The sequence below is a fragment of the Mus musculus genome, chromosome 1 (genome assembly GCF_000001635.26).
Source record: "Mus musculus strain C57BL/6J chromosome 1, GRCm38.p6 C57BL/6J".
Lineage (NCBI taxonomy): Eukaryota > Metazoa > Chordata > Mammalia > Rodentia > Muridae > Mus > Mus musculus.
This window is the reverse complement of record NC_000067.6, coordinates 105,810,233-105,822,994: the sequence shown is the minus strand read 5'-3', so window position 1 is coordinate 105,822,994 and position 12,762 is coordinate 105,810,233. Positions and strand designations below refer to the sequence as shown.

Sequence of the window (12,762 nt, the reverse complement as noted above, 5' to 3'; positions counted from 1 at the left end):
CCTTTTGGATTATAAACACATGGCTTCCATGGACTCCAACCTTCTTCCCTTCCCCCTTCCCTGTCTGCTCCTACTCCCCTGACACTTGCCTGCATACACACGCATGTGTGAGTGCACACACACACACACACACACACACACACATACACACACCCATCTCTTTTTTCTCCTCACCCCCATTACTCAGTGCTGAGGATCAAACCCAGGGTCTTCCTTATGCTAGGCAAGCCCTTTACCACTGGGATGTAGCCCTGACCCTTGAACTTTTTGTTTTAAAGACAGGATCTCAATACCAAGATTGCAAGTAGCTGGCTCAACGCGCGCTTTACTTGTTGAACCTGATGTTTGCACCCCCAAACTTACTTAAAGCCGGAAAGAGGGAACCAACTCCACGAAATTGTCCTTTGACTTACAGATGTGTGTCATGCACATGGGCCCATGCACACATCATGGACACACAATGTAAAAAATAAATAAATTATTATGATATATCTGAAAAAAAACTGGCAGAGCTTTATTAAAAACCACGTGTCTTTTAGCAATGCCATCTAAAAGTCAAACAAGATGTGATGTTTAAAAACATGATCAAACCTTATGTAGATATCCCCCCAAAATGGAGTAACATTGGGTTTTCTACTTTACATAAGCCTCTAAATTCTAAAAATATACAGTCATCTATCATCATAATTTTAGATTCATACTTCAAAACTTCCCCCACCCATCCATTTATCTGAGCACGTGTCTCTGTTTTAAATGGGTACATTTCCAAGGGGATGTATTACAGAATTAACTACAGCCCTTGTGTTTGGAATGCTGCACAGAGACACAAAGTGGCTCCCAGCAGTGACACATGAGCAGTTTCAGAAAGGCTGAGTACTGTCTACTTATAGACACAGTGTTGCCCTTCAGTTGTGGTCATTATTATTGCTACTGGAAAACAGACACAAAAGTGCAAATACACTTTACTTGCTGAACTTGAATGTGATCCAAAACTCATTTAAAGTTGGAAGGAGTGGATCAGCGCCTCAAAATTGTCCTCTGACCTCCACGCATGCATCGTGGCACATATGCACATTTCATGAAGACACACAATAAGTAACATTTATATTCACTTATTTTATGTGATTGGTGTTTTGCCTGCATGCATGTCTGTATGAGAGTGTTAGGTCCCCTGGAACTGGAGTTAAGACAGTTGTCAGATATGAGGTGGGTGCTGGGAATTGAACTAGGGTCCTTGGAAGAGCAGCCAATGCTCTTAACCACTGAGCTACTACCCCATAATCAAAAATTTAAAAAGCAGACTGTGACAGTCAGGGATAATCTACTCATGTCCTAAGATGCTCCCCTGGAAAAGCACCATGCTCTTCATGGCCACTTTTCAGACACCGCCATGGACACAATACCTGTCAGCGCTTTCCCTCCCTTCCTGTAGTAAACGCCGAAGATGATGGCAGCCACTACTACCACAGAGATGAAGAGGAGCAGAACGATGAGACTGGGCAGGTAAGCCTGGGCCTCTGTGTCAGAAGAAAACACGGTATTAAAGATTATTCATTTTACCAAATTAAAAGATAAAGCCCTGTAAATCCAACCCAAGAATCAAGGCTGGGGTGTGTAGGCAAACAACAGTAGAGAGCTCCCACCCTAATTGCAGAGAGTTCCCAGATGTTAGCGGACGAACTCCGTAGCTCAGACCACCCTGCTCAGGTGCCTCCCCTCTGGGCAAGATGAGACCAGGCTCATGGTCCTATCTCTACCTTAGAATAAGTTTAATGCCATCCACCATGCCATCATGGTCCTCTGAGTTTGTCATTCAACACCCTGATTTCCTTGTTCACAGCCTGTTATTATTGTTCTGTAGCCTGGTTCTTTTGCCACATTAGGAAGGTCTTTCCCAGTCTGCTCTTTTCTGAGACATAGCCCATCCCCTACACTGACCCACTCGCCTAAAGCAACCAGACAGAAGCTTATTAACCAGAAACTTTCAAAGCAATATTTAGATTAGTTTAATCTATAAACACTCACAGATAAGACTCTAACTTACAGCCAATGTCTAACAAGTCACTCTCTTTGGCTTGAACCAAATCTCTCCATAGACACCCTCACTATGACTATCACTCTCTACCATGCCTGGGCAATGGCATTGACATTTATGTTTATAGCTTACCCCTAGCTCAGTGTAAATATATAAGTTTATATATATATATATTTATAAGTTTATATATTTACATATGACAAATAGATTATATATAAAATAAATATATACATTTATATATGTTTATAGCTTACCCCTAACTCAGTGTAAATACAGATATAGATGAGATAGATATAGTTATTGATGATATAAATATAGATATAATCAAGTAACCCAGCATGTGAAAGGCACTGGGCCAAATCTACAGCAGACAAAACAAAAAGAAGAAGGGGACAGAGAAAGAGGAGGATGAGGAGGAAGAAGAGAAGAGGAAGAGGGGAGAGGAGGAAAAGAAGAAAAGAAAGAGAGAGAAAGAAAGAGAGAGAGAGGAAGGAAGGAAGAAAGGAAGGAAGGAAGGATGGAGAGAAGGAAGGGAGGGAGGAAGAAAGGAAGAAAGGAAGGAGGAAATAATGGGAAGGGAAGCTGGAGAGAGAGCTCGGCAATTAAAAGCGCTGGCTGCTCTTCCAAAGGACCTGTGTTTGATTCCCAGCTCCCAAATGGCAGTTGCCAGCTGTCTGAAACTCCAGTGCCAGAGGACCCTACGCCCTCTTCTAGCCTCTTTGAGCAATGCACATAGGCAGTGCACAAACTCAGATGCAGTCAACATATCTGTACACATAAAATAAAAAAGAATAAACCTTTTAAACAATAAAATAAGATACCGATGAAAAATGAAAATAATACCAAAATGATAGTGGACAGAAGGAGTGGGAAAGCACAAATAAGTCCCTGCAGATACAGTGTATCATTCTAGAGAGACCACAGCAGATGCGGTCTGTCACTCTAGAGAGACCGCCTTGGGCCACGTACCACCCCACAGGCTCTGCTGCTCCTACCCTTGGGTGGTCTCCTCAGTGTCATGGAAGAGCTGCAGACCACATCTGATTCCGTTGTCCCCTGGTGTGCTTCTAGCTTTCCAAGGAGGGTGCAGCTGTGAGAAAAAAAGCAGGCAATGGCTGTGGTCTGACGCTTCTAATTTAAAAACCAAACAAAGGAAATGAGCTAGAGTCCCAGCTCCTTCGGGAAGGGAAGATATTTCTTTCCAGATGTTTGACTCCCCATCTTCGCCACGGGAGCAGAAGCCCTCAGAAGCTCATGGGTGGAGCGATTGGAGAATATTCTAAGAATACTGAGAACATAGTGGGCAAGCTTGAGGGACTTCAGTAAGGAGGCTTCCAAATGCTGAGAGTTTTGGTGAGTACACTTCTGAATATAAAAAATACAGTCTTCTCGGCATGAAGCTTGAATAAAGCGCATCGGGAATCAGCGTTTAACAAGAGCTTCCCGAGCTAAGCGTGGTGGTGTACACCTGCATCCTGACAGTGAGCCCCTGTCTGAAAGCAGGGAAAGATGCAAAGAGGAGAAGCAGAAGCAACAGCAGCAGCCTGTGGAATGGGTAACGTGAGCTTTTAAACCATCAAGAATAGGTGTACAACTGAAGACTCCTTGCACTTATCACTAGTATTAAACAATGGGATGCAAAGAAAAGCCTGGGAATCTATTCCACGTAACCTGTGGGAGGTGCTACATATGTACACACACTGTACATCCCTAACCCCCAATCCGATAGTCAGAATGTGAAACTCCTGGAACACCGACAGGAAATCACAATAGGAAACCTGACACCATGACGTTTTATTTCACTTGTAAAAGTAATTTAGACCGTGGGTATGAGCCATGAGAGACAAAGCAACTGGGTTGAGACCTAGCATCTAACCCTACACCCCACAAGTTCTCAGTACACATCAAAACAGATGCCAGGACCTGAAAAAAATGTCTGAAGTTGTTCCAAGCAAGCATGTGGGTAAGGGATGCACAGTCTGCACTCCACACATCGCTACGAGATTTATCCCTGCAGAAAACCCAGAACCGCTTACACAGCTGTCAATAGGAGCTTGGGAAGTAAGCAGTCCTGGTGCACTTCCACAGTGAGACCATGGCAGGTCTAAGAAGTCACAGAGACTCCCAATTGATTGTAGAGAGAAAATCAGGTAAGCTAGCAGTATGTGCCAGACCCTGGGTTCAGCCCTAGCAACAAAAATAATAAATAAGCCAGAAGTTAAAATATTGATAAATATGAAGTATCAAGATGATCATAGATGGGATAAAATAAAAGGCCCAGATGAACCTCTGTTATTCAGCATGAAAAGAGCTTCAGGACTATACAAGAGAACCAAGGTGTTTTCAATGTACACACACTTCTATAGACCAGAAGACTGTAGGGCTGACAGGGTCAGGGTGGTGAGTGACAATACAAGCTGGGGACACAGCTCAGCCAGAGAAGCTGTGCCCAGCACACCAGGATCCCTTACCCTCCACCCGCACTAGCCCACCCACAGCCCACACACCAATAAACAAGAAATAATTTCCTACTAAATAAGGCAAGGTAAAGGAGAAAGAGTCCAAAACTGAAGGTCATATATTTCTGAATGTAAGAAGTGGCACAAAACTCTGACACACGCTGGGGCCAACGATGCCAGGTTCGGTCCCTACTGTGGCATGGACAGAAGCTAACCACTGAACCAAGTCCACAAGAAGCTAACACACTGAACCTGCCTTCCATTCAGAGCTGCTGGGGTTGACTGGTGTTAACTTTCCTTCTAAGCTCCACCCAACAGTTACCTGGCAACAGCCAGGTAGTCCGGGCTTGCTATAAAATGGGTGTTTGACCCCTCTTACCTCTCTCTGCCCCTTTGACTCTCTTCTCTCCCTGACCCCACCCCTTTCTCCTCCTCCCACCCCCTCCCACCTCTCTCTCCACATGTTCGTGGATCTCTCTCTCTCTCTCTCTCTCTCTCTCTCTCTCTCTCTCTCTCTCTCTCTCTCCCCTCCCTTCTCAACTCCCTTTCCCCTGCCCCCAAATAAACTCTATCCTATGCTATACCTGTCGTATGGCTGGTACCTGAGGGGGAAGGGGTGCCTTATCATGGGACCACCAAGGCACCCCTTCCATCTCACCACACCACGCTCTACTAAACATATCCTGGGTCCTTTTTAGAAAACACAACTGGTCCTTGGGCTTCTGCACAGTCACTTACTTGGTCCAAGGTTTGCATTTGTCTGTGGACGAAAAGACATCTGAGAAGAAGCCCAGGAGGCAGGGTGTGCACACCGTATCCTTGTTGAGCTGCACTGTCAACAAACAAACAAACAAAACCAGATAAAAAGCAAGGGGACACTTAGAGATCGGCAAAGATGGCGTCACGTCCCTGGAGCACCCACCGCCCCCCATGTCTTCCGTCTGTCTGGCCAGCTGTATCTCCTGCCTTCAGCTCCTCCAGGCTTGAGTGGAGGAAGCTCTTACAGAGTTTTGCTCAGAAACTGGCTTCTTTCATGTCAGGACACTGAGACTAATGTCCAGCTAAGGCCAGCTCTGCTTTCAACCTATTTCCCATTTGGTCTTACATAGCTGGAATTTGCTGTCTGTCTATCTCCAGCCTTCATGGCTGCATCAGTTTTCACCAGCAGGCAAATGTGATGCCATCACATTCTTTAAGGGAAACCTGTTCTTCCAAATCCAAGGTATGTAGTTACTCTAAAGTCAAGGGGTGGGGAGTGGTTTTTGAAACATTTACAGTCCCAAGCATGTTGGATATGGGCTGTAAGATACTATTCACTACAAAAGTTATTATTTCAAAACCCAGAACAATTCAGAAATGCCTGAATCAACAGTAAAGTACTTAAATAAATGGTGGCACATTGCCACAGTGACATGATCAGCTTCACTTCACCAGCGTAAGGAGTGCAGCTTACCAACAGCACCTTTCCCCCTAAAAACAAACAAACAAAACAAGACCAAGCTTGTAAGTCTGTTCTTCTTGTACAAGGATTGGTGTCAAGTTTTTCTACCAAGGGCCTACATAGCTCCCTATGGCCTCTGCTGTAATTGCTCATAGCACAGAAGTAATTACAGACAATACGTGAAGGAGGTGGACTGAGCTGCATCCCAAGCGAACACGGACTCAAGTGATGAGAAAGTGTGCACCTTGCCTTCATCCACAGACCTCAGAGCAGACGCTGGTCCTGACCGGAGAGCTTCATTCACTCGTGTTCCTCCTAAGCTAACTTAGCACCTAAGCGATGCCTCAGGCTTTCTGGGTCTCCTGTCTTTACTGTATCTGGCACACGAGGCCTTGCACAAGCAAACAATACTGACTGCAACGGGAAACCAACATCAGGCCATTGGCTGGTACCAAACCCACAAATGACTTTGGAAATTAGTAGCATTTCTAGGACTTATTTTTCACAAATACAAACCTAAAATAAGATTATTAAAATTCTTGGTACATGTCTGAGAGGAGGTATATGTCTGATTTTTGTAATTTGGCTCAGTAAATAAGATACATTGCCACGCTGATATGGCAGTGTGAAAGGCTTTCAACAATTGTAACAATGACAGGACCATCTACCAACTAATATTAATCGAGATAACATTTTTAAAGATGAACACAGGGGCTAGAGTTTGGGTCCCAGCACCCACATCAGTCTGCACACAACAGCCTGTAATGTCCAGTGGTTTCTTCAGACACTGGCATTCACACGGCACGCACACAGTTTTACAACCAGGCTTCTCACACTAACAGGAGAAGTCACACTTCTATTTGCTCCAAACCCTGCTGTGGACCCAAGTCCTGGCTGTACTAAACTGAGCCAGGAGTTGAAATACTGGAGACCATAAAAGTCCACTCACAGCAGCCTGGTCCTGTTTCTCTTTCCCTACTGGCCCAGAGCAGAGGTGTGGTCAAAGAATGGTATTGGGACCAGGTCAGCTGTTTTGAATTCAAATATACTGCAAGGTGGGGCATGAGCAATTGATTCTTCTGGGAGTAGAGAGTCTCTTGTAGCCCAGGTTGACCTCAAACTCACTGTGTAGTTAGGGATGGCCCTGAACCTCTGTCCTCCTGCCTTAATGCCGGAGTGCTAGGATGACAGGTATGTGCCACCAGGTTTTTATTCGGAACTTGGGATCGATCAATCCAGGGCTTTGTGCACAGACTTGGTGAGCATTTTACCAACTGAGCTTACATTCCCCAGCCTCAGGAGTGAAATTTTATTCACCTACTGTCAAAAGGCTTCAAAACTGAGAACTGTTAGGTCTCAAACCTTGGCCAAAGGCTCACTGAGGTGCCTATTAACATATGAAAGCTGATGCTGGTGGCCAGCAGGTTCTCCCAGCATCCCTCAGTCCCTGTTACAGGGTCCGCCTGGCTGGCATACCCACCCCCCCACCCCAACTCCTCCAGCCCAGGGGCTGAGCTGATCTTCCCAGGACTGCTCTTCCCCATACAATGCAGCCATTTTGGTTACACTGCTCCTTTTTACCCTTTAAATCCTGACCTCTTCCCGGTCTCCTGGCTCTCATCTGTTCTCCCCCACCCCCACTCTCACCACATGGCCCAGTTCCCCCCACCTCCCATCATGTTCACTCTGGATTGTCCCAGATGTGTCTGCCTCTGGCTATGCTCTCCTATTTATCTCCAATAGACCTTCTCCTCTGTCATACCTAGGAGCCGCCATGCCCTTTTCATTCCTTTTTTTCCCCCCGCAAGAACATCTTCCAGAAATCATAATGTTCACACCTAGTTCACAAAGGTGGGAAGTCCGTGGCCAGGCCAAGGGCTTTGTCTATTCTAAAAGCAGAATTTGGAGGGAGAGCGTCAATATGGTAGGGAGGTCCGTCTTTTCGAATTAAAAGCTCAAGTTGACTTTCCGAGAGAGCATGTGCAGATGAGTCAGGGCTGATGCAGAGGCCTGCCGTGTGAGCTGGATACTTTCTTCCATGTGCACTCAAATGATTAATATTTTAATTTTCCCAGCCCTTGTCCAAGCACTCTGGCTTTAAAATCGTGTCTTTAAGTGAAAGACTGGCAGGCATAAGCAGCCATTTGTTATGCTCTGAAAACCTGCTTTGTAGCACTTCTTAGAAGCTGGGACAGCGACTGACTCTCAGAAGCACTGTCGTTAAGTTGAAAGGATTTCTGCCTCTGTGCTTTCCACAGAGCTGAAGGACACAATGGGGTTCTCAGATGGCAGAGCATTAAAAATAGACTGGACTTCACGTCACTAGTGAGCAAGGATGTAGCACTCGGAAGGTGCTAGGGGAACTGTAAGTGAGTCTCAGCAGCTTCATAAACAACCCAGAAGCTGGAAGTGCGAATGGACTCTGTGCTAATGCATGGCAGTGGTGAGACACAGCCCCAGTTCAAACACCGGGTTAGCCTACTCTCAAAGTTCAAAAGGTGTGAACTTTTACAACTTTATAAAGAGTTTAAAAAGCATATCATGAGAATGGTAGCAGCTTTATCTAGGAGGGAAAAATAAAACACTAATTTTTACCCTGTGAACCCAAGTCAATTCAATTAAAAAAACAAAAACAAAAAAACCAAGCCAACCATTTCAAATTAGTGCTTACACTTTATGTGAAGGGATACAAAGAGCTGGGATTAGCTTTTACTGTGGGTTTTTGATTCTCACTCTTGGGAAACACTTTAGAGCAGAAATTATCTCCCAGCCCTCCTTGCCTGTTTTCAAAGTGTCATTGTGGCGATAGTTCCCCTACAGCTAAGTCTTTAGGAGCTCTTTAAATGTGAAATTTTATAAATTTGAAAATAATATTTGTAGATGTCAATTTACATTGTGTCCAGAGGTGTGCACCCTCTTCTAAGAGGCTGTGTGCTTTGTCATACCTTGGCAGATTCCTGCACTATACAATTTAACACTAAGTCAGTACCCTCAGGTTTCACATATTGAGGCCCATAGCCACAAAAGGGACAGAGGGGTGAGGGAATTTGGGACGACTGCCCAAGGGCTGTTCCAAACTAGACTAAACTGATGGTTCAGCTGTGGTTCCTCCGAGCCAGCTGCTTGACACAGTTATGACAAATCCCAGGAAGCCCCCTGGACAGAGGTTAAAAGCAGGGCTCACTACGAGAGCTCACATCTGCAACTGTGCAGCCATACAGGGATGTCGGGTGCCACACACACACAAGTAACCGAGCAGCCGTACAGGGATGCTGAGCTCCGAAGCCAGGTGCACACTCCGTGTTCCTGCGGCAGCACTCGCAGTCTGAGTTCCAGTGGTAGCCAGCCGTGCAAGCACAGCGACGCGGGGCCGTGTGGTTGCCAGGATCCACCGCCACCAGGGCCTTGCCTGCAGGAAACAAGAGATGATCAGCGTCCAGCAAGGGATAGGAGACACAGATGCAATATTCACCTGGTGCACGGTCCCCCTCCCAGTTCCAAACAGCCCACTAGCCAGCTGCATCTGGCCGCGAACAGGATGACTCACCGGGGTGAGGAACTCCAGGGTTCCTTCCCATACTTCCTTATTGGTAGGAAACGGTCCAACAGACCCTTTTCTTCCTAATAATTGGGAGTTGTGTAGACTGTCTAAACAGTTTCGTGTTAGGTTTAATTATTGGGGGGAAATGCACAGCAGTGCATAGCTTCTTGGTTTTCTTTTCTTTTCTTTCTTTTCTTTTCTTTTTCTTTTTCTTTTTTTTTCTAAATTCAGAAGTCACACCAACTGTTAAGCCAAGTTTAGCTAGACAGAAGGGCTTTTTTTGGAGACGTGAACTCATCCCAGGGTCCTGAAGGCTCTGGGGTCCTCAGGCAAGTGGACAAAGCAGAAGCAGGCAGCAGGTCACACGTGAGCAGTCGTCTGTCCCGTGGGCCAGGGTTACACACTGTGTCCTCCCAATAGATGCAAAGTGCTTGCCTTCAATCTTCCAGCTTCTCGTAGGTTTCCAGAATACGGGAATATGGGAATTTAACTAGATTGTAAGCCAAGTGTCCAACACTCGCAAATCATTCTTGTTACTCAGATTCACACGAATTTCCTTCCAGTGTAGTACTGGGGACTGAAACTACAACCTCATGCATTCCACCACTTGGCTAGGTCCCCCACCTAAATGAGGGTCCTTGCTTCTGTCTATCCAATGTCACTTTTCTCAGTTTTGCTTTTATTGGACGATGTCCTATTTTAAATGTCCCCATGTGCAGTGGCGTCTTGTGTCTACATACAAGAAGGCAGTGATATGCTCTGCCCAGAAAACATGTGTGGTATAAAGTTTTGTGTAAGTTTGAGTTGTGTACCTACTCAACAAACATCTAGTAAACAGTAACACACATAGGACAAGGCATTTGTGCCAGTGGGTGATGTCCCTCTGGCCAGGGGCTTGTTGAAATCCAGGCCTGAATTCTCTTAGTGTCTGTTAGTGTCTTAGTCAGTGGTTCAGGACTCACTAATTTAATGGTTGTGCTGATTTCACAGAAATACAGCTACTGTGAATAAGGAAACTCGATTTACAGGCATGCACACACATGAAGTCATAAAATTATTTAAAATCACCCAGGTGGCTGTAGAAATGGCTTACTGGTTATGAGCCCATTCTGCTCCCAGAATCTATATTCCATTCTCAGTAGCTGTTGAGGTTTGGTCTTTTGCTTGTATTGTAATGCTAAATACTGACCCCCAAGACTTGGTTGGCCCCAAGGATAAGAGAATTTGCCACAAAGACTCAAGTGACTATGTGGCCTTGCCCCCCAAGTTATCCCTGATTGGTGAATTAAGATTCCTACAGCCTATAGTTGGGCAGAATTGAGATAAGTGAGGGCTTGGGGTTCCTGAGCTTGGGGTCTGATAAGAACCACAAAGGAGAGGAGAGGAGGGGAGGGGAGGGGAGGGGAGGGGAGGGGAGGGGAGGGGAGGGGAGGGGAGGGGAGGGGAGGGGAGAGGAGAGGAGAGGAGAGGAGAGGAGAGGAGAGGAGAGGAGAGGAGAGGAGAGGAGAGGAGAGGAGAGGAGAGGAGAGGAGAGGAGAGGAGGAAGATGCCATAAAATCATGGCCATGAGGCCTGGCCACTTGAAGTTAAGAGCAGCCCAGATGGAAATTTGGATTTATTAATGGGGAACTAGATTCTAACAGCTCATAGGGTAGATATTTGCCCAGCTCTAGTGCTGATTAAAGCTTATAAAAAGAATAAAAGCTGTGCCTTTTATCCAGGAACTGGATTATCAAAGGTAAAGTAAGAGCCACCCATTGAGATTAAATAATTTATACAAGTACCCATGTCCTGCAGCTCATTCCTGCCCATAATTCCAGATCCAAGGGGTTTGACACATTTTTCTGGCCTCCTTGGGCACCTGTGTGTGTGTGTGTGTGTGTGTACATGTCATCCCTTATACATGCATACATAATTAAAATGACTCTTTAGAAAGCAAAAACCAACTAAACAACAACAATATCACTCTGAGAATGCTGAAAGGCCCCGTCTCATCTGGATTATCTACATTATATACACGGCCCTTGTACATTAATTTTCAAAGAGAAAAGAGACGGAAAATCAAAACCTGCTTCTTCCTTCATTGCCTCAAGTTACAGCCAGCTAAAAAAGGACACTGCTATTTTCGTGCTTTTTAGACCCAAGCAGGAGTCCCATTTGCTATTGTATCAAATGCCCAAACCGTGCAGCCCAAAACATGTGTGTAGCACATGCAGGAACATAGGAATATGCCACTTTTCTGAAAAATCCTAGCAGGATTCTGTATGAGCATAAGGGATCGAGGGTGGCAACGCTTTAAGAACAATCTACTGTGTTCGGTGTTCCGTGTTCAGTGTTCGGCTTCAGTACTGGCAGGAGACAGGATGAATTCTTATTTCCGACAGACAGCAGTGAGTCAAGGTCACCAAAGGAAATAAAAAGGGCTGATGAGACGCTGGTGTCCAGTGGAGTTCCTGAAGCGCTTTCTCCAGCCTTGAGTCTGCCAGCCGTCCCAGACACATTAGAGGGATGGTGGTGTTCAAGACTGCTGACTTCCTGGTTGTCAGAACTAATGGCAGCTCAGGACAGAAAACTCATGGGGGTTCATAAAGGTGCCTGTGGTAGTGTTAGAAGACCCGGGCTCACCTCCGAGTGTTTTGATAATGTGACCATCAGTAAAACTAGAGTCTGCGAACTGAAAGCAGCTCAGACACAAGCGCATTCACAAGTGCATCGCATCGACGCAAACGCTTGCAAGTTGGATAACCCGGCCAGGAGTTTGAAAGTTACAAGAACTCGGTGTGCCTTTCTGCGTGTGCTATGCTTCTCAGAGACAAAGAACTGACGGACAGAAGAGTTTCTATGACACATTTGGCTAATAAGCAGAGAATGAAGGCGGAATCAAACACCTAATGAAGGCTGATCTAGTCAGGCATGGAGGCACACAACTGCAATCCTAGCCTTTGCAAGGCAGAGGCTGAGCCTGAGGCAGGAAGACAGAGGCCAGACTACATCAGAAGTCTCTATGTCTAACGTAAACCAAGAGTTGTGGATGTAGCTGGGTAGGAGAGTGTGCCTGGCATGTGCAGACCTTGGGGTTGCTCCCTGACTCTGAGGATAAAGACCAACCCGTGCTTATCAGTAACTAATATTACAAAAATAAATTCCCAATATTATTCAGAAGAACTACACTATAGATGAAGGGGTTTTACCAGACCCTAGCCAAAATAAACCAGAGTTGTATCAACCTTCTAGATTTAATGTGAAATATACTAGAAATACTAGAGAAAAATATGATAAATGACAC

The 12,762-nt window shown here is 45.5% G+C and overlaps 1 protein-coding gene across 2 annotated transcripts in view; it reads right to left on the bottom strand.

The window, feature by feature from the left end:
- Nucleotides 1-12,762, bottom strand: part of Tnfrsf11a (tumor necrosis factor receptor superfamily, member 11a, NFKB activator) — a 68,772-nt gene that overhangs the window by 26,450 nt on the left and 29,560 nt on the right. The window contains exons 4-7 of one of the 2 annotated variants that reach the window (XM_006529381.3): nt 9,201-9,344; nt 5,233-5,321; nt 3,031-3,125; nt 1,404-1,517 (exon numbers count right to left, since the gene is read on the bottom strand). In XM_006529381.3, the coding sequence (XP_006529444.1) occupies nt 1,404-1,517; nt 3,031-3,125; nt 5,233-5,321; nt 9,201-9,344 (442 nt within the window). Of the gene's footprint in view, nt 1-1,403; nt 1,518-3,030; nt 3,126-5,232; nt 5,327-9,200; nt 9,345-12,762 lie in introns of both variants that reach the window. The other variant, NM_009399.3, reaches the window with a different exon arrangement.